At 46.4% G+C, this 21,834-nt stretch overlaps 1 protein-coding gene across 2 annotated transcripts in view; it reads right to left on the reverse strand.

Annotated features, from left to right (window-relative positions):
* DNAJA3 (DnaJ heat shock protein family (Hsp40) member A3) overlaps positions 1–21,834 on the reverse strand; it is a 202,177-nt gene that overhangs the window by 126,691 nt on the left and 53,652 nt on the right. For both annotated transcript variants that reach the window (XM_069210448.1, XM_069210449.1), the window contains exon 6: positions 1,262–1,409. In XM_069210448.1, coding sequence (XP_069066549.1) covers positions 1,262–1,409 — 148 coding nt within the window. The remainder of the gene's footprint in view (positions 1–1,261; positions 1,410–21,834) is intronic.

The raw sequence follows: 21,834 nt of genomic DNA on the forward strand, positions 1-21,834 counted from the left end.
CTTGGCTATGAGTATCAAGACTCCTGAACCAAGTTAGCTCACATCATATTTACCTTGCACATCTGCAATGATTGAAAGTCTTGCAACCTGCTCACAATGCCATCCCTTTCTAATGACGTGATGTTTGAAGATAAGAGAAACCTTTAGCTTGTTCCAAGAAAGTAAAAAAGACTGACAGGTCATTTCCAGGACCAGGAATTGTGGAGAAGGTTTCCTCTTATGCAACATGACAAATCCCTCATCTGTTACATCTACTGGCACAGAATCCTCAGATGCACTTGTTAAACAGCAAACATGACAATGCAAACTAATTTCACTCGATGTGCTTGCAATTACAGCATACAATTATTTATTACATTACAGTACACAATAACCCTCACTCCTACTCGGAGGACACAGAGAAAGGCACATACACCTCTCATCAGGAGTGTGCACTCAAAAACACTGCACTCAAAGCAAAGCTCGCCATGTTGTGTACATCCAGGAGACCCGATTGCTTTCATACTTTAAGTTCACCAGAACTATTACTAGCAAGGAAGGTTAATGACATAACGTGTTTTCATCTACTGAGGACAATTAAGATATGATAATTCCTTCCTAGAGCCATGCATAAAGTTGTTATACAGATGACCATTTTAGGTCGCCTAGATTGTTGTAACGTTCTGCTTCTGGGCCTACCTGTGGGTGTTACAGAAAAATTGCAGAGGATTCAGAATGAGGCATATAAATTGGTCTTGGACCTTCCATTTTGTATTTGCAGTTTCTGCTCTTACTACTGTACCGTGGCTCTCAGTGTACAAAACAAAATGTCTTCAATTTCTTGTGTCATGTTTTTAGGGTGGTTGATGGGAAAGGCCCTTGCTACCTTTGGACTAAATTTATCATCTTGATACCTGCTTGCTCCCTTCGGTTCACAAATGCTTGTCTACTGACCATTCCAATAATCCAATGGGTGCTCTGCTGGGTCTTCTTGGTTGCAGCAGCTAAACTTTGGAATGATCTTCCTTTCACTCTTAGCAATACTCATGATTTGCTGAGCTTTAGGAAAGACTTGAGGACCTAGCTTTATAGGATCTAATCCAATTCCTAGTTAGTAGTGGTTCTTTCAACGCCAGGGCACTTTTTTTTTTTTTTTTTGTTTTTTTTTAGGTATCTGTGTCCTTTACTAAAACGTTAACATAACTCAGTGACAGTCAAATCCTCTCATGTCCCTCTAATCTCTTTTGATGCGAGTAGAAATCATTTAATACTGGATACAGACCTGCTGGCACAGGCACCATAACAGTTTTCTTTTGCTTGGTTTGGCCTGTTCCGCGACAAGAAATACAAGGTGTTGTCATAACTGATCCACGGCCGCCGCATCTCCGGCATGTAGATCGCATCACAAATGGGCCAGTGTTTATTGTCTCCTGCAGAAAAGAAGCAATTGAAACAAAAGTTAAGATTCTATTTTCTAAACTTTTACACATCAGACTATGTTATCTAGCATGTCCACAGTACTTTGGAATACAGAGGCCTAAGATTTCATTCCTTGCCCCTTAACAGGTGATAACACAAACAGTCCAAAAGATATGAAACACACGTTTTACTGTGCAGGTCACATAGTGATGGGCAGGTATGGTAAAAATAGTGCCTACTCACCACAAAAGTGACATATTAGGAACACACTGTGGTGAGGCGATGGGGACTTAGTAGACACCTACAAGCATGCTTGGGATTACTCCCCATTCCTGAGACCTCTGAAGTGGTGTACACAAGTTTGATCAGGAGCCGCATATGCCGTCTCCCCAGGTCCACCTCCCCTCTGCTTAAGTGGGACCTGTTATCAGACATACTGGGAATTTGATAGTCTGACTGGCTGACCATGAGAACCAACGGTAGGGGTTATGAAAAGTGAATAACTCTGAAAAAGGGCGTACTCACAGCAAACGGTTCCTTATACTGTGGCTGATACTTCATATCAAAAAAGGTCAAGGAGAAATTACGAAAGATGAGAAAATAGCCTCGTTTTTTGAGCTTGGGTGGAACTGAAGGTTTTCACAGATTTAAATGATATGATTTTTATGTTTGAATATGAAAAAAAATGCAACTACATTAGTCAGTACAAGTTAACGTATCTGACAATACCATGTAATCTCGACAATACTAATGTGCCCATAAATTACCTGAAATGCCCTCCGGTCCCTCAAATTCAGGCAATACGTACCATTTCATGAATTTTCCTACAATTATGTCTGTTCCATTAATTTCCTACAGCTCTGACTAGCACAAACATGACCACAATTTCAATACAAACCCAACCTACCTACAGGTTTCCTGACACTCCTACCTGGTTTTGAGTTTTCCACAATTCTGATCTGCGTTTCAATCTGAGTATTCTGTCCCTCCCACTCGCTTTACACAATTTTCATCTCCATATACTTCTTAAAAACATCACATGAAGAGGCTTTCCCTATTTTAATATGCACTTATTTAAACAATTCAGGCATGGATTACTCTCAAATTGGATACGCAAGTATTGCCAATAATGCTGCTATGTACTGAAGTCACTAACACTTTCAATAAAATATCACCAGATTTCACAGAAAATAGATATGCATGAAATAATAATCATTCTGTTTTGCATGGCGTTCTTTTAATTCCGACACTCATAACCTTTTTAAAATTTCAAAACTTATGGGTTTCACAAAATTATGGTATGCATTCAAATCATGCAATAAGCCTGAATTGTCCACCAGGATTTTCCACCATAGCAAAACTTTATCAGCACGCAAAAAGCAGCAATTAATGTAAACCAGCAGTTATAGAAATCTTCATTTTCACAAAGCAGACCATTCTCAAACTAATTTTCTTTATTTGGTGCTCCTCATAAAAGTGAAGTACTTCTTAAATGCTCAGTATTTTATATAGAATACGAGATTAAATGCTGTAAACGTTCATATTAAATGCAAATGCAGCACTTCAACAGCTGAAAATCCAGTCGTAAAAATGTACACTTAAAGATTAAGTATTTAGTGTAATCAGAATGCATGTGCTCTGATCACAATAAAAAAGCCTCATTCGGATGTGAGCAAAAACGTGGGGATTGCATGATGACTTCATTTAGTATGTGGTGTAGTGTCTAGTAGATAACCTGCTTTCACAGTAGTTCATAAGCACTGAGGTTTCACAGGGTACCTTTTCTTAGATTACTTACATGGTTTATGGCACGGCTGAGTGGTGGCTGCAACTGAATGCATTTGTGCAGGCAAAGCTGCTCGGAAGCCCACATCACCTGCTGAGAGGCCTGTACTCGTGGGCGATTAAAGGCAAATCTGCAGATTTAGCAATCCTGTATTTCAATTTTGTTGCAACTTTTTTGTACAAATTATTGTATCTTCGGTAGGAAAAAACCAATTAAATAGAATGTCTCTAATGGCACAACATGCACATCACCGGAAAAACATGGACCGGTCAATGAAGGTCCCAACAAACTATACAAACTATATTTAAACTAAATAAAGGATTAAAAACACTCAAATACAAGTTTTTGAGAAAGCAATCGAGCAGCTGCCATGTAATCAGTCCCCATCAAATAAGACAATCCCGAAGGAAGAGAAATGAGGCCATCCAACAAGGACCAATCACACCTTCAGACATGAGATTGCCAAGGCACAGTATCTGCCACATCCAGAGAGAGAGAGGCCAAGTTCACTTCCAGTCTCACTTGCCAACCATTCTTTTAGCCACCAGATGTGCCTATGAGCATTCCAGGACATTATTCCATATGTTTGCAGACAGTAGAGTAGAAGTCATGCAGATAATACAGGATTCTTTAAAAAAAAACATTGTAGCACCCTTCTGGTGCAGCATGAACAATAAAGACCATGAAAGCCAATTCCTGAAGTAAAGGGAACAGGGGAACAAAAAACAATGGGGCATTGGGTGAAGTGGCCTTTCTCAGAGATTAATGCCCTTTAGTGCTCAAAGGTATACTAACACTCATATGGTATAACAGAAGTTTTTCCAGTGACAAAAGCTAGGAAAATAGTGCCTTTCCCACATAACAATTATGCACGTATAACAGGCCTTCATAAATCTACTAGTCCACTCCCTATCGCGAGTCAGATTTTATCAGGTCGAGCTATAGTTATCTCACTATTGTGGCGAGTTGACAAATAAGAGGTGTTTTATTCACTCATAAAGTGAAGTAGCAATAAAAATGCCTTTACATCTTGTTTTAATCTTGTCACATTTGCTCTGTAATCAGAGATAAGAGGTCAGACGTCATTTTACAACTCTGACTGCAGACTTCCAGGATTCTGTAAAGTGAACTGTCATCTGCTGTACAAAGACTGTGAAATGAAAGGCTGTATGTTTGGGACAAAACTGCCCCTATCCCATGTTCAGAGGCATCTGTTTGCACAATGAACTGCTTAGAATAATCTGGAGCTTTTAGAACTGGTGCTGAGCACATTGCTTGTTTCAGGGTGTCAAAGGCCTGTTGGCATTCCACAGTCCAGTTCACTTTCTTGGGCATTTTCTTGGAGGTGAGTTCAGTGAGGGCTGTCACAATGGATCCATATCCCTTCACAAACCTCCTGTAATACCCAGTCAAGCCAAGGAATGCCCTGACTTGAGTCTGGGTTTTTGGAGCTACCCAGTCCAGAATAGTCTGGATCTTGGGTTGGAGTGGCTGAACTTGGCCTCCACCTACAAGGTGGCCCAAGTAAACCACAGTTCCCTGCCCTATCTGGCATTTGGATGCCTTGATAGAGAGGCCTGCAGATTGCAGAGCCTTCAAAACCTTCTTCAGGTGGACCAGGTGATCCTGCCAGGTGGAGCTAAAGACAGCAATATCATCAAGATAAGCTGTGCTAAAGGACTCCAAACCAGCAAGGACTTGATTCACCAACCTTTGGAAGGTGGCAGGGGCATTCTTTAAACCAAAGGGCATAACAGTAAACTGATAATGCCCATCAGGTGTGGAGAATGCTGTTTTCTCTTTTGCTCCAGGTGCCATTTTTATTTGCCAGTACCCTGCTGTCAAGTCAAAGGTACTTAAGAATTTGGCAGCACCTAATTTGTCTATGAGCTCATCAGCTCTTGGAATTGGATGAGCATCTGTCTTGGTGACAGAATTGAGCCCTCTGTAGTCCACACAAAACCTCATCTCTTTCTTTCCATCTTTGGTGTGAGGTTTGGGGACTAAGACCACTGGGCTAGCCCAGGGGCTGTCAGAGCGCTCAATTACTCCCAATTCCAGCATCTTGTGGACTTCCACCTTGATGCTTTCCTTAACATGGTCAGACTGTCTAAAGATTTTGTTTTTGACAGGCATGCTGTCTCCTGTGTCCACATCATGGGTACACAGGTGTGTCTGACCAGGGGTTAAGGAGAAGAGTTCAGGAAACTGTTGTAGGACTCTCCTACAATCAGCTTGCTGTTGGCCAGAGAGGGTGTCTGAGTAGATCACTCCATCTACTGTGCCATCTTTTGGGTCTGATGACAGAAGATCAGGGAGAGGTTCACTCTCTGCCTCCTGATCCTCATCTGTTACCATCAACAGATTCACATCAGCCCTGTCATGGAAGAGCTTAAGGCGGTTCACATGGATCACCCTCTTGGGGCTCCTGCTTGTGCCCAGGTCCACCAGGTAGGTGACCTGACTCTTCCTTTCTAGCACTGGGTAAGGGCCACTCCATTTGTCCTGGAGTGCCCTGGGAGCCACAGGCTCCAGAACCCAGACTTTCTGCCCTGGTTGGAACTCAACCAGTGCAGCCTTTTGGTCATACCAAAACTTCTGGAGCTGTTGGCTGGCCTCAAGGTTTTTGGTTGCCTTTTCCATGTACTCTGCCATTCTAGAGCGAAGGCCAAGTACATAGTCCACTATGTCCTGTTTAGGCTCATGGAGAGGTCTCTCCCAGCCTTCTTTAACAAGGGCAAGTGGTCCCCTTACAGGATGACCAAACAGAAGTTCAAAGGGTGAGAATCCTACTCCCTTCTGTGGCACCTCTCTGTAAGCGAAAAGCAGACATGGCAAGAGGACATCCCATCTCCTTTTGAGTTTTTCTGGGAGCCCCATGATCATGCCTTTTAATGTCTTGTTGAATCTCTCAACCAAGCCATTAGTTTGTGGATGGTATGGTGTAGTGAATTTATAAGTCACTCCACACTCATTCCACATGTGCTTTAGGTATGCTGACATGAAGTTGGTACCTCTGTCAGACACCACCTCCTTAGGGAAACCCACTCTGGTAAAGATACCAATGAGGGCCTTGGCTACTGCAGGGGCAGTAGTTGACCTAAGGGGAATAGCTTCAGGATACCTGGTAGCATGATCCACTACTACCAGGATATACATATTTCCTGAGGCTGTGGGAGGTTCTAGTGGACCAACTATGTCCACACCCACTCTTTCAAAGGGAACCCCCACCACTGGAAGTGGAATGAGGGGGGCCTTTGGATGCCCACCTGTCTTACCACTGGCTTGACAGGTGGGGCAGGAGAGGCAAAACTCCTTAACCATGTTGGACATATTGGGCCAGTAGAAGTGGTTGACTAACCTCTCCCACGTCTTGGTTTGTCCCAAATGTCCAGCAAGGGGAATGTCATGGGCCAATGTTAGGATGAACTTCCTGAACAGCTGAGGCACTACCACTCTCCTAGTGGCACCAGGTTTGGGGTCTCTGGCCTCAGTGTACAGGAGTCCATCTTCCCAATAGACCCTATGTGTTCCATTTTTCTTGCCTTTGGACTCTTCAGCAGCTTGCTGCCTAAGGCCTTCAAGAGAGGGACAGGTTTCTTGTCCCTTACACAGCTCCTCCCTTGAGGGTCCCCCTGGGCCTAAGAGCTCAACCTGGTAAGGTTCAAGCTCCAAAGGCTCAGTTCCCTCAGAGGGCAGAACTTCTTCCTGAGAAGAGAGGTTCCCTTTCTTTTGCTGTGTTGCAGTTGGTTTCCCAACTGACTTTCCTGTTCTCTTGGTAGGCTGGGCCATTCTTCCAGACTCCAGCTCTACTTGTTCACCCTGTGCCTTGCATTGTGCTCTTGTTTTCACACACACCAGTTCAGGGATACCCAGCATTGCTGCATGGGTTTTTAGTTCTACCTCAGCCCATGCTGAGGACTCCAGGTCATTTCCAAGCAGACAGTCCACTGGGATATTTGAGGAGACCACCACCTGTTTCAGGCCATTGACCCCTCCCCATTCTAAAGTAACCATTGCCATGGGATGTACTTTTCTCTGATTGTCAGCGTTGGTGACTGTGTAAGTTTTTCCAGTCAGGTATTGGCCAGGGGAAACCAGTTTCTCTGTCACCATGGTGACACTGGCACCTGTATCCCTCAGGCCCTCTATTCTAGTCCCATTAATTAAGAGTTGCTGTCTGTATTTTTGCATGTTAGGCGGCCAGACAGCTAGTGTGGCTAAATCCACCCCACCCTCAGAAACTAGAGTAGCTTCAGTGTGGACCCTGATTTGCTCTGGGCACACTGTTGATCCCACTTGGAGACTAGCCATACCAGTGTTACCTGGATGGGAGTTTGGAGTGGAACCTTTCTTGGGACAGGCCTTGTCTCCAGTTTGGTGTCCATGCTGTTTACAGATATGACACCACGCCTTTTTGGGATCAAAGTTTTTACCCTTGTACCCATTGTTTTGTGAAGAGGCTCTGGGCCCACCCTCCTGAGCAGGTTTTTGGGGGCCTGTAGAAGACTCTTTACTATTTTTAGTTTTGGTTGTCTCATCACCCTTCCCCTGGGGAGTCTTTGTGACCCCTTTCTTTTGGTCACCCCCTGTTGAAGTCTTGGACACCCTTGTCTTGACCCAATGGTCCGCCTTCTTTCCCAATTCTTGGGGAGAAATTGGTCCTAGGTCTACCAGATGCTCCAACCATCTAGTGTTTTCACTGAGTAGTCAACAAAGTCAACCCAGGTCTGGCTCGAGGATTTTTGAGCCCCCCTGAACCTAATCCTGTACTCCTCAGTGGAGAATCCAAAGCCCTCAATCAGGGTACCCTTCATGAGGTCATAAGATTCTGCATCTTTTCCAGAGAGTGTGAGGAGTCTATCCCTACACTTTCCAGTGAACATTTCCCAAAGGAGAGCACCCCAGTGAGATCTGTTCACTTTTCTGGTTACACAAGCCCTCTCAAAAGCTGTGAACCATTTGGTGATGTCATCACCATCTTCATATTTTGTCACAATCCCTTTGGGGATTTTTAACATGTCAGGAGAATCTCTGACCCTATTTATATTGCTGCCACCATTGATGGGTCCTAGGCCCATCTCTTGTCTTTCCCTTTCTATGGCTAGGAGCTGTCTCTCTAAAGCCAATCTTCTGGCCATCCTGGCTAACAGGAGGTCATCTTCACTGAGAGCATCCTCAGTGATTTCAGAAATGTGGGACCCTCCTGTGAGGGACTCACTATTTCTGACTAACACAGTTGGAGACAGGACTTGAGGGGTCCTGTTCTCCCTATTTAGGACTGGAGGAGGGACATTGGCCTCCAAGTCACTAATTTCTTCCTCTGTGATGTCATCATCAGAGGGGTTGGCTTTTTCAAACTCTGCCAACAGCTCCTGGAGCTGAATTTTGGTAGGTCTGGAGCCAATGGTTATTTTCTTTATATTACAGAGAGACCTTAGCTCCCTCATCTTAAGATGGAGGTAAGGTGTGGTGTCGAGTTCCACCACCTGCATCTCTGTATCAGACATTATTCTGCTAAGAGTTGGAATACTTTTTTAAGAATCTAAAACTGTTTCTAGAATCTAATTCAAACTTTTAACAAACTTTTAAACTCTAAAAAGACAATGCTAAACAGGGACTTAACACACAAGGCCCTAGCAGGACTTTTAAGAATTTAGAAAACTTTCAAATTGCAAAAATGAATTTCTAATGACAATTTTGGAATTTGTCGTGTGATCAGGTATTGGCTGAGTAGTCCAGCAAATGCAAAGTCTTGTACCCCACCGCTGATCCACCAATGTAGGAAGTTGGCTCTGTATGTGCTATTTCAAAGTAAGGAATAGCATGCACAGAGTCCAAGGGTTCCCCTTAGAGGTAAAATAGTGGTAAAAATAGATAATACTAATGCTCTATTTTGTGGTAGTGTGGTCGAGCAGTAGGCTTATCCAAGGAGTAGTGTTAAGCATTTGTTGTACATACACATAGACAATAAATGAGGTACACACACTCAGAGACAAATCCAGCCAATAGGTTTTTGTATAGAAAAATATCTTTTCTTAGTTTATTTTAAGAACCACAGGTTCAAATTCTACATGTAATATCTCATTTGAAAGGTATTGCAGGTAAGTACTTTAGGAACTTTAAATCATAAAAATTGCATGTATACTTTTCAAGTTATTGACAAATAGCTGTTTTAAAAGTGGACACTTAGTGCAATTTTCACAGTTCCTAGGGGAGGTAAGTTTTGATTAGTTTTACCAGGTAAGTAAGACACTTACAGGGTTCAGTTCTTGGTCCAAGGTAGCCCACCGTTGGGGGTTCAGAGCAACCCCAAAGTCACCACACCAGCAGCTCAGGGCCGGTCAGGTGCAGAGTTCAAAGTGGTGCCCAAAACACATAGGCTAGAATGGAGAGAAGGGGGTGCCCCGGTTCCGGTCTGCTTGCAGGTAAGTACCCGCGTCTTCGGAGGGCAGACCAGGGGGGTTTTGTAGGGCACCGGGGGCGACACAAGCCCACACAGAAATTTCACCCTCAGCAGCGCGGGGGCGGCCGGGTGCAGTGTAGAAACAGGCGTCGGGTTCGCAATGTTAGTCTATGAGAGATCTCGGGATCTCTTCAGCGCTGCAGGCAGGCAAGGGGGGGATTCCTCGGGGAAACCTCCACTTGGGCAAGGGAGAGGGACTCCTGGGGGTCACTTCTCCAGTGAAAGTCCGGTCCTTCAGGTCCTGGGGGCTGCGGGTGCAGGGTCTCTCCCAGGCGTCGGGACTTTGGATTCAAAGAGTCGCGGTCAGGGGAAGCCTCGGGATTCCCTCTGCAGGCGGCGCTGTGGGGGCTCAGGGGGGACAGGTTTTGGTACTCACAGTATCAGAGTAGTCCTGGGGTCCCTCCTGAGGTGTTGGATCTCCACCAGCCGAGTCGGGGTCGCCGGGTGCAGTGTTGCAAGTCTCACGCTTCTTGCGGGGAGCTTGCAGGGTTCTTTCAAGGCTGCTGGAAACAAAGTTGCAGCCTTTCTTGGAGCAGGTCCGCTGTCCTCGGGAGTTTCTTGTCTTTTCGAAGCAGGGGCAGTCCTCAGAGGATGTCGAGGTCGCTGGTCCCTTTGGAAGGCGTCGCTGGAGCAGGATCTTTGGAAGGCAGGAGACAGGCCGGTGAGTTTCTGGAGCCAAGGCAGTTGTCGTCTTCTGGTCTTCCTCTGCAGGGGTTTTCAGCTAGGCAGTCCTTCTTCTTGTAGTTGCAGGAATCTAATTTTCTAGGGTTCAGGGTAGCCCTTAAATACTAAATTTAAGGGCGTGTTTAGGTCTGGGGGGTTAGTAGCCAATGGCTACTAGCCCTGAGGGTGGGTACACCCTCTTTGTGCCTCCTCCCAAGGGGAGGGGGTCACAATCCTAACCCTATTGGGGGAATCCTCCATCTGCAAGATGGAGGATTTCTAAAAGTTAGAGTCACTTCAGCTCAGGACACCTTAGGGGCTGTCCTGACTGGCCAGTGACTCCTCCTTGTTGCTTTCTTTGTTCCCTCCAGCCTTGCCGCCAAAAGTGGGGGCCGTGGCCGGAGGGGGCGGGCAACTCCACTAAGCTGGAGTGCCCTGCTGGGCTGTGACAAAGGGGTGAGCCTTTGAGGCTCACCGCCAGGTGTCACAGCTCCTGCCTGGGGGAGGTGTTAGCATCTCCACCCAGTGCAGGCTTTGTTACTGGCCTCAGAGTGACAAAGGCACTCTCCCCATGGGGCCAGCAACATGTCTCTAGTGTGGCAGGCTGCTGGAACTAGTCAGCCTACACAGACAGTCGGTTAAGTTTCAGGGGGCACCTCTAAGGTGCCCTCTGGGGTGTATTTTACAATAAAATGTACACTGCCATCAGTGTGCATTTATTGTGCTGAGAAGTTTGATACCAAACTTCCCAGTTTTCAGTGTAGCCATTATGGTGCTGTGGAGTTCGTGTTTGACAGACTCCCAGACCATATGCTCTTATGGCTACCCTGCACTTACAATGTCTAAGGTTTTGTTTAGACACTGTAGGGGTACCATGCTCATGCACTGGTACCCTCACCTATGGTATAGTGCACCCTGCCTTAGGGCTGTAAGGCCTGCTAGAGGGGTGTCTTACCTATACTGCATAGGCAGTGAGAGGCTGGCATGGCACCCTGAGGGGAGTGCCATGTCGACTTACTCGTTTTGTCCTCACTAGCACACACAAGCTGGCAAGCAGTGTGTCTGTGCTGAGTGAGAGGTCTCCAGGGTGGCATAAGACATGCTGCAGCCCTTAGAGACCTTCCTTGGCATCAGGGCCCTTGGTACTAGAAGTACCAGTTACAAGGGACTTATCTGGATGCCAGGGTCTGCCAATTGTGGATACAAAAGTACAGGTTAGGGAAAGAACACTGGTGCTGGGGCCTGGTTAGCAGGCCTCAGCACACTTTCAATTGTAAACATAGCATCAGCAAAGGCAAAAAGTCAGGGGGCAACCATGCCAAGGAGGCATTTCCTTACAACCATGAAAGCCAATTCCTGAAGTAAAGGGAACAGGGGAACAAAAAACAATGGGGCATTGGGTGAAGTGGCCTTTCTCAGAGATTAATGCCCTTTAGTGCTCAAAGGTATACTAACACTCATATGGTATAACAGAAGTTTTTCCAGTGACAAAAGCTAGGAAAATAGTGCCTTTCCCACAAAACAATTATGCACGTATAACAGGCCTTCATAAATCTACTAGTCCACTCCCTATCGCGAGTCAGATTTTATCAGGTCGAGCTATAGTTATCTCACTATTGTGGCGAGTTGACAAATAACAGGTGTTTTATTCACTCATAAAGTGAAGTAGCAATAAAAATGCCTTTACATCTTGTTTTAATCTTGTCACATTTGCTCTGTAATCAGAGATAAGAGGTCAGACGTCATTTTACAACTCTGACTGCAGACTTCCAGGATTCTGTAAAGTGAACTGTCATCTGCTGTACAAAGACTGTGAAATGAAAGGCTGTATGATGTCAGATTGTTCCTAACGCACAGCATTTAAATAGCTAATAAGTCAACTGTACAAACATTTCAAAATAAATTCGAGTAGTTGTGAAAGTCCATTTTTTGTACATCTGTCTGATGGAAAAAGTATTTTAATAGCATGAAAACAATTCACATCATTACTTGGTGATGTGAAAATTATAAATATGTTTTCACAGATTATTGTTAGTACACTATACAGTTTTACAATAAAGCTGCAAGTTAGTGGAAATGTTTCTGTCCATTTCAATGGGAAATGTACTGCCTGTAAATGACAGTGAGCTACCACATCATCTTTTAGTTCATATTTATTAAAGGTGAACTGAAAAACACTCCTGTCCCTGCCCCAATGGCAATGCTATTAGTAAACTAACAGGCAATTCAGGGATCAAGCGTACCTTGTATGTTGGCTAGATTCTTATTATACATGGAGCAAACGTTTAGTTCATTTTGTACAGCAGAAATACTAAACTCACATATTTGAAGGTGCACTCATGTCAGAATGAAGGAAAAAAAAAAAGTGTGGTGAAGAACCCCACCCCCGGAAAATAGAAATGCCCCACAGCCCATGCCTGATAACACTTCCCTTCTTTTGACTATAAAGTCCTCTTGAGAGATATTCAAGGGATGAGTGGGCTAAGTAGGCTCAGAAGTTTCAGTGTCATGCCAAGATGTCCAGAAGATGAAGTCCAGGATATCAGAACTGGAAAACACAGTCACAAGTCTCCACAAGGAAGTAACTGAGGCCCGGGCCTCCATGAAAGATGTGCCATGGAGAATGGAGGACACCAACAATCGTGCTTGGCAAAGCATGCTTCGTAGGGTTTGTAGGGATTGAGGGCCCCAATATGATGCAATTACTGAACAGGAGGCTATGCACTGTTCTTCCTCAGGACAAATTCTTCCCCTGCTTTGTTATAGAAAGGTTGCACCTTATATTGGGGGAGAGCCCCTCCCACCCCCCAGGACTGTGATTGCACACTTCCTGAACTTTCAGGAAAAGGACACAATCCTTACAGGGGGGCACAGGTTGGGCAAAATGCGCAATGAAAGCTCTAAAATCCTTATATTACCCGATTACACCAGGGAGGTTCAGAAGCAGAGGCGCACCTTTGATACAGTGAAAGTGAGACTACGGGGCCTCCAGTTGCAGTATATGCTTCTGTTGACAGGAAAGCTTAAAGTTTTATTTTAAGGGAAAACTTTTTTTTTTGCCAGTCACCGAAGGAGGCCCGGACCTGCTTGGAGGAGTGTCCCAGGCTGTCAGGGCACAGAGATGGGGAGCCTGGTTTCCGCCCTTGTGTTATGGAGGGTTAAATGATGACACAGGAGGAGCGATCCACAACACCCACATAAAGAGAAACAGACATGCTGTGGCAGAGACCGGACACTCTGTAGCACCCGAATATCTCATCGGACTTAACATAGGACCAGCCAGAAGGCACCAAAAGATGAAGTGGGGGGGGGGGGGGGGGGGGGGGGGGAGAGGACTCACACACAAGGAGGTGGGAGACGACCAGGAGTCTGACGTGGAGACCCCCACCTTCTTGCAGTGGCTATAAACACCCTTGAGGACGGCTGGGAGATTGCCCCATTGGTATGGCTGCAGGACCACCGTCAACTCCTTAGCAGGCAGACTGGCATGGCAACCAGGACCAAATAGTAGTAGATGTATGCTTTCCACACCTGTTCATGGTCGACTCCAGGAGTGCAGAGACAAACAAATTTGCTTTCTATCACAGAGCCACTGTTAACAGGGCTATTTGACTGTTGTTTTTGAAGTTTGTGGGATTGAGTTAGTGGGAGGAGGGTGGTAGGCAACAGACCTCTCAGTCTCCCCAGTTGAGTAGTTTACGTTTAATTATGATGGATTTTACTCACTGGAATCCTTGTGGGGTGGGATGGGTGATTGGTTTGGGGTTGTGATATTCAGAGGGTGCAGATACGGATATTCCGGTTAGGGCTTATGCAGATTCTGGACACCGCCACAACTTGAGGAGGAAAGCAACAAACACACTGGTAGACCCTCGTCTCTCAACACATACACCGCTTCATTCCTCAGCCACCAAGTAGGCAGCTGCACCGCTCCCTGTGCTTCTTGTCCTCACCTCTGTACTCAAGATGGGTACTTCAGAAGTAGACGATAGGACATTACAAGTCCTATCCTGGAATGTGAATGGCCTACAAGACAGGGTCAAAAGGGGACTAGTGGCTCAATATATTAAACAACTTCAACCGTCCGTGGTACTTTTGCAGGAAACCCATCTCAAGGGGACACAGTATAGATTGCTTCGGAGAAGTGCCTATGTTACATTTGCGCACTCAGGATACACGCCTGGCTCTAGGGGAATGGCTATTTTGCTCAGAAAAAAACCTGCCCTTCAAAATCACAAAACAATGCATAGATCCATTAGGGAGAAATGTTGGGGTAAAGGGTCTTTGGGTATGGACAGATGTCATGTTAATTAGATTATACGCCCCCTCTTCTCCTCTGGCTACAGGCCCCCACATTGGAGAAATTGGCAACTATACTGCTGATGGCAGACTCCTCATTCCATGTGGCGGTTGGAGAGTTCAATGATGTCATGATACCTGAGCAAGTTAGGATAAGCCCACCAGGTTCGACTGCACACCAACCCAGCTTGCCTGACTTAAAACTACTTTAGGCCCCGGCTCACCCCCTTGAAAAAAGCTATTCATACTTCTCTGGGGTCCACAGAGTGATTTCCCATCTAGACGATATCTTTGCCCTGGCAGAGGAAGTGGGTACAAAACAGCAGGCCGACTACCTGGCCCGAGGCCTCTCGGATTGTTCAGCCTTACTGGTGAGATTGGGCGGAAGGTGTGGTGGGGGGGTTTCTCATCTGGAAACTAAACGCATGGGACCTACAAGACAGACGTAGCAGTCGGACTTAGGGAGGACACTGAGCTCACCTTTGAAGAAAATGAAAACTCAGTCACATTTAGAATGGTGCGTTGAGAAGCTTACAAAACAGTCCTTTATGACAAGGCCCAAAATCTGATGGCACAGAAGAAAAAGAGGACACTTGGTTCCCTGGAACGACTTGAGGATCAACTGCTGGAGCTCAAGAAAAACTTTGGACCAGAGCCTGACCCCTTAATCCTCAGACAGTTAGCACTGTTGAGGGACGAATATCGAGCCCTGGCACAAGAGACTGCCAAAAGCCAAATGATAAGGACCTTACACCAGCTGTATGATATGGGCGATAAGGCTGGAAAACTGGGTAAGGCCGATAAGTGGGTTCACTGGACAGTAGGGCCCGTGGAAGAGGACTCTGATGATTCAATTGCTGGAGCTTTTGCTTGTTATTATCAGGACCTAGCATACTATCTAGAGTCAGTTACGACTGACTCCTGTAATGGATGCAGAGGCAAGTCCGTGCCATGGCGAAGCTCAACTCCAATATGACCCCGGGCCCTAATGGAATTACTGCAGAATTATACAAGCGATGGGTAGGTCTGCTAGAACCCAATCTTTTTAACATGTTTTTAGAAGTTAACCAGTAAGGGGCCCTCCCCCTGGACCTTAGGCATGGAGTTATAGTAGTTATACATAAAGACAGCAAACCAACGGAGCACTGTGGCTCATACCACCCAATCTTACTGCTCAATACCAAGGTAAAAATATTGTTCACCATGTTGTCCGCTAGACTTATACAAGTTATCATACCATTAATCCACTGCGACCGGTCAGGCTTCATGCCCGGTGGGTCCACGAGGTATAATCTTAGACGTACATATAACTGGTTAAACGAAAAAAAGATCGGCCAGAAACTCACTTTCCTAGCATTGCACGCTGAAAAGGAGGTCAAATTTGAGTTTGATCCCTGCAATAGGAAATAGATTAAATTGTTTTATCAGGCTCCGGTAGCCTCCGTCAAGTCAATGGGGTGGTGTCTTCAAAGCTTCCCATAAGTAGGGGGACAAGGCAGGGCTGCCCCCTATCCCCTCTCCAGTTTGCCCATACTATAGAATCATTGGGATGTCGAGTCTGTGACCACCCCGGGATCCGTGGTTTCAGCATCTCAGGAGGGGCTGCACTAGAGGAGAAGATCTTGCTTTAAGAGGACAACACCCTTTATGTTACAACACCCTTTATGTTACAACACCCTTTATGTTACAACACCCTTTATGTTACAACATCCTTTATGTTACAACATCCTTTATGTTACAACATCCTTTATGTTACAACATCCTTTATGTTACAACATCCTTTGGGTCCCTCCCCCTGCTTTTTCAGGTGTTTGAATATTACGGGAGCTATTCAGGCTACCGCATTAATTGGGATAAGTTGTTGCGTTACCTCCCAGAGAGAGGAACAGAGATGTCTCTTCTAACCCATCATCTGCCACACACCACCCTGGTTTTAAATACCTAGGCATATTCACAAAGTTGCTTAAGGAAATAATGCTTTGAGCGCGGTCTCGGGAGAGTGGTACAAACCTGCCAGGAGGACATGGAGAGGTGGTGAGGGCTGCCCCTCACACTGTTGGGGAGAGCAGCTATGTTTAAGATGGCGTTGCTACCTAAGTTACTTTATGCCCTGCTGAATATGTATTATGCGATCCCCTGGAGACCTTCACAATGATTGAGGAAGATATGCGAACCCTATTACAGGATGGCAAGCACCTCAGAATAGCCCTAAGAACTCTAAACTGCAATCAATAAAATGAAGGAAAAGATCTGTCAGTTATGCACACTTATTATTGGGCGCCCCATCTCATTAATGTTAACTGTCTTTCCGCTCACCCCCAACCCCTCCCCCTTTCACCAGTTGACTCTACATTTAGACTGGAACGATTACAATGAGAATCACAGCCCTGTCTACATTATTTATATGGGGTTTGGGGGACTCAACTTCTTCTTCCAGGCACTCGGGTTGCAATAGCGGCCTGGGATAGAGCCATGAAGTTCATCGGGTGGTACAAAAGAACTACGAAGGAACACCAATTTGGAGGGACGCTGGCTTCCCAAACTAAAAATTGAAGGAATTTAGGGCTTGGGATCTGATAGGGATCTCATAACTGGGAGAAGTATTCAAAAGTGGCGATATTGCGCTATTCTCCTCCCTTCGACGAGAGCACAGGATGCATAAGAATCAATTACTAAAGTACACACAGGTGCAGCACACGTGCAGGGAAGAGGGGCTCCAGGTGAGGGTATTCCAGACTTTGCCCTGCTTGAAGGACAGTTACTGATGGCCGAAATGGGGAAGGGTGCAATTTCTTCCACGTATAAAACCCTTAATAATAAGCCAGATACCCTGAGTGAATTGCAAGAAAAATGGGTGGAGGAGGTGGGGGACATGGAGGACATTGATTTGGAGGCGACCCTAATGAATCCTAGGGAGGTAGCCATAAAATGATGGCTACAACTGGTTCAATTCAAAATATTAGACCGAGTGTATTATAATAGACGCAGTTTGCATGCCATGGGGAGGGCTCAGAACCCACAATGTTTGAGATGTCAAGATGAGGGCTCTTTTTCCTATACGATCTGGAAATGTTCCTGAATATAGACCTACTGGAGTGCAATCACTGGGGAACTTGGAGGAATACTATAAGTACAAATTCCACTGGATTCTGAGTTCCTTCTCTTGGGGATCCCCAATGACAATGACCTACCCCAGGCCCAGCTTCTGTTTTGCAGTTAAGTCCTGGTGGTCGCTAAGACAGACAAAGCTCGATATTGCGGGTCAGGGGAGTCCCCAGAAATGGAAAAGTGTTTTGGACAAGTATATGGGGGCTGAAAAAGCTACATATGCCAGCAGAGGTTGCCCCCGAAAGTTACTTAAAGTAGGAGGTAAATGGATATAATATTGTTCTTCAAAGCTGTGGCAAGACAATGGGATATAGAGCTGGGTGTGGTTTGGAGAGAGAAAATGTGTCCTTATCTGATGAAATGTTGTTTACAATTGTCTACAATTTTCTTTTATTAGTGAACTTGTATGGGCTAATGAGTGTCTGAGGTAAGGGTGCAGAGTGGAAGGGTTATGAGTTAACGATTATTGCTACTGACATGCGGACAATGGGGCTGACCTCCAGAACTGCTGTTTATCATTTCATTTGCTTTTGCTATGTCGAAATTGACAAATGAATGTGCCAAACAAAAAAGAAAAAAAGAAAATGAAGTAAAAGTTGTCTCTGTAAAATAAAATATTCACCTAGGATCACACAATATGAGACCAGTTTACAGGTTAAGTACATTTCAGTTAGGTCAAGTATAATATTCCAGTTATTCGACCTGCAGGTCTAGTAAAATTATGATTTTTCAAGGCCTGAATATTCCATATTTCCAATACGTTTCCAAATACTGTAGTATACAGGGATTTCCCATGATTCCACTACGCATGGGCTTGTCAGTAATCAGTGCCATTTAGAGTGGACGAGTTCCATCAGTTACATTATGAATGATGTCAGTTACACTATGAATGATGGCTTGATATTACAAAAGGGATATATAGGGGAAAACTGTTGTACCTGCCAGCCTTGAGCATGCACTAAGCCCATGTCACACACTAAGCACCAGTTTCAGAGGCCAGCATCTTGTACAGATTTTAACAATGTCCTAGTTGAGCACTGTGGCAGCCCCCTCCCCCTCTTTTTCTTCTTCCCCTCCCGCCCAGTCGCTACTGAAGTGGCGACTGCCCTGTGGGGTGGGGCTTGAAGCGGGGGTGATGTCAGACCAAACACCTGTTGTCACCGTGAAAGGAGGGGTGGGGGGATCGGCCCAGGGTGTGGAGGGGTGACCCTGGATCTCCTAGGCCTGTGATCTGACAGCCTAGTGCTTCCATCTGCTCTTGCCAGGGCTTGAGGAGTTCAGAGGCCAGCTTTAGAGCACTGTGTGGCCTTCCCGGCCTGGAGAACTGTGGGGCGCTGAGGCGACTGGAGGAGGGCCTAGTGTGTCTGCACTCCTGGTTGGGCCTTGGCCCACACTAAGACATGCTTACCCATTGGCCCCTGTGGAGCATGGGGGTCCCGCCTGGAGATGCCAGAGGCCTGGCCTGGCCCGGCTTGTAAATGTGGTCCTGCTAGCTGGGAGCGATCGGGGGGAGGGGTCTGCAGCGGGGCCCTGGGCCTCTACCCCACCCAGGCACTGGTGAGGCTGGGTAATCGACGTGTGTGATGCTCTCCTCAAGACAGAGTCCGTCTATAAACCGGTGATGCCATCAGTGCCTTTGCCTGGCCCATCAACGTACCCCGGTCTCCGCCTAAGCTCGACTGTGCTGCTGTCAGGTGGCATGTGGACTCTGGTGCGCTCTCTGGACTCTGGGGAAGGCGGGACATATGTGGTTCCCTCACCCCCTTGATTGTTCTGAAGCCACCTCTGTCGGCGGATTTGAGGAATACTACCCTGTGGGTGATAATCCTGAACTTCCTCAACTTCGCTTCTTCAGACAAGGGTTTGCCTTTACCCCCCAGACTCAGATGCTTCTGCAGAGCCACGCCATGGGTCAGTCGTAATCTGGGGTCTGTGCTGCCACCTGCGGATATAAGAACTTGTGTGCGCCTCCTGTTCCCTTGGGCGGGCAGGGTTAATATGGTACCCCCACTCCCACCCCTCTCAGCCTGCTCTGACAACACATCTGCAGATGGATTCAGGGGGTTTATCTCTTGGGATAACTATCGCCTGGGGGCTACTCTAACGATCCAGCGCCTTCATCTCCCTGGGTAAGGGCGACGCCCTTATCCCCAAGACTCAGCTGCTCTTTCTGCCACAAGGGATGGTAAGCAGGCTAAATTTCAGAATCACATATTCCTGGCTGGCGACAGAGACAGACATTGGAATGGATAAGGCGACCCGCTCCTCAACTGCCCAAACTTGCATGGAACAATAGACTAATGGACCAACTGTTTTTTTCTTGAGAACTGGTTTGAAAACTGGATGCCGGCCACCCAACTATCGCCGCCCTCTGTGCTTTGATCGCTAAATCGCTTCCAGATTAATCACCCAGACCAGTGACAGTCCAATTTGTCATCTTCTGGGATAGAGATGTGGTTCTACAGGAGGCCCAAGCCCATGATAATTTTCACTACGGGGATGCCAAGGTCCTCCTGCTTCCGGACTACACCAAAGTAGTCCAACGGCAATGCCAATCAAATGTAGAGGTCAAACAGAAACCTAGGGCAATGGGGATATCATACCGTCCCCTTTTCCTTGATCGACTTAAAGTAGTCTACACCAACAAAACCTGCTTCTTTGAGACACCGGCACCCGCATGGACTAGGTTCACAGAGGAGCATCCACTGGCCCTCTCCGGACCTGCTCTAGGAGCCAAGCTTCAGTGGAAACGGACCAGCTCCCGGAGGCCACTCCGGCAATCCATTTGTGCAACCCCATTGCCCAGGACCCGCCACCTTGCATTTGTCTCAACTGTTGACAAATGCCAAAGGAGGTTCTCAAATTGCTGCTCCGAACTCCGTCCCTGGAACACCTCCGGGGAGGCCCTCCCCTCATCGGGTTGAATCACACAGTGATACTGACCTTTCCCGGAGTCCTACACTCTAATGCTCTTCCCAAAACCGGGCCCAGTGACCTGGCGCATACACTATGCAAGCTGGTCTATTGCTACATTGATTGGAGCTAAACGCAATCCTACATAATGGAAGGGTCAGCCTCTGTCCATCAGTTTTGTATTATGAGTTGTAGAAAGTGTTTGTTATATACGTCCGACAAATGCTTCTGGGAGGAAATATGGTGAGGGGCGGAAGTTGGGGGGAAGGAACGTAAGTTGAATCATAAGTTCATGTTGTTGTTGCCTTGGATATATGTTTTTTTACCTTTTCCTTGAGTTTTCCACAGGTAGAAGCACACACCTTGAGGGGGCAGGCACGTCCCCTATCGTATCTGCAGCACTATTGGTCCTCACAGGTTTGGCATTTGGTGTCAGGGCAGGAAGGAGTTTGGTCTCTCCCTGCAATGCAATACTCCACCTAACGCATCTTATGGTAGGCCCCATTCAAGCTTTACCCTGGAATGTTAATGGTCGCCTGGATACAGTGAAACGTATAGCAATACTTATCTTCGCCCAGAGTCACCATCCGGATGTTCTCCTGTTTCAGGAGACCCATCTCTTGGGAAACTGTTGCCCCTTTCTGACCCACAGTGGTTATAATAGGGTCCATCATTTAAGTTTTACCCGAGGGTGTGGGGGAGATGGCCATACTCCTGCTCCGCTCCTTCCCAATGGCGGTCGCCCGGGTGGTGAAAGGTAAGCAGGGGCACTTCTTGGCTCTTACAGGTACATAAGAGGGCCGATCAATTTGGTGAGTGCATATGTCCCCACCCCTAGCGGCTCCCTGCACCTTTTTTAGATATCTTTTTAAGTTAATATTGGTCCTACCCCAGGGACTTACATTGATAGGTGGAGTCTTCAACGCGGTTCCCAACCCTGGGAAGGATACGTCAACCTCCCCCACCACCCACCTTCCACTTCCAGCCGCATTACTGCACGCCACCTATCGGATTGGCTGACTTCTTTGGGGCTTAACGATGTATTGAGGGAGTGGCATCCATGACACCGACAATTTACTCACACCTCAGTGGCAAACCAAATACAGTCCAGAATACATCTTCTCCTCAAGCTCGCCCCAGACTGTTGTAACCTTACTCACAGAGATTCTCTCATGGGGCATTTCTGATCACGCCTCTTTCC

This window comes from Pleurodeles waltl, chromosome 10 (assembly GCF_031143425.1).
Source record: "Pleurodeles waltl isolate 20211129_DDA chromosome 10, aPleWal1.hap1.20221129, whole genome shotgun sequence".
Classification (NCBI taxonomy): Eukaryota; Metazoa; Chordata; class Amphibia; order Caudata; family Salamandridae; genus Pleurodeles; species Pleurodeles waltl.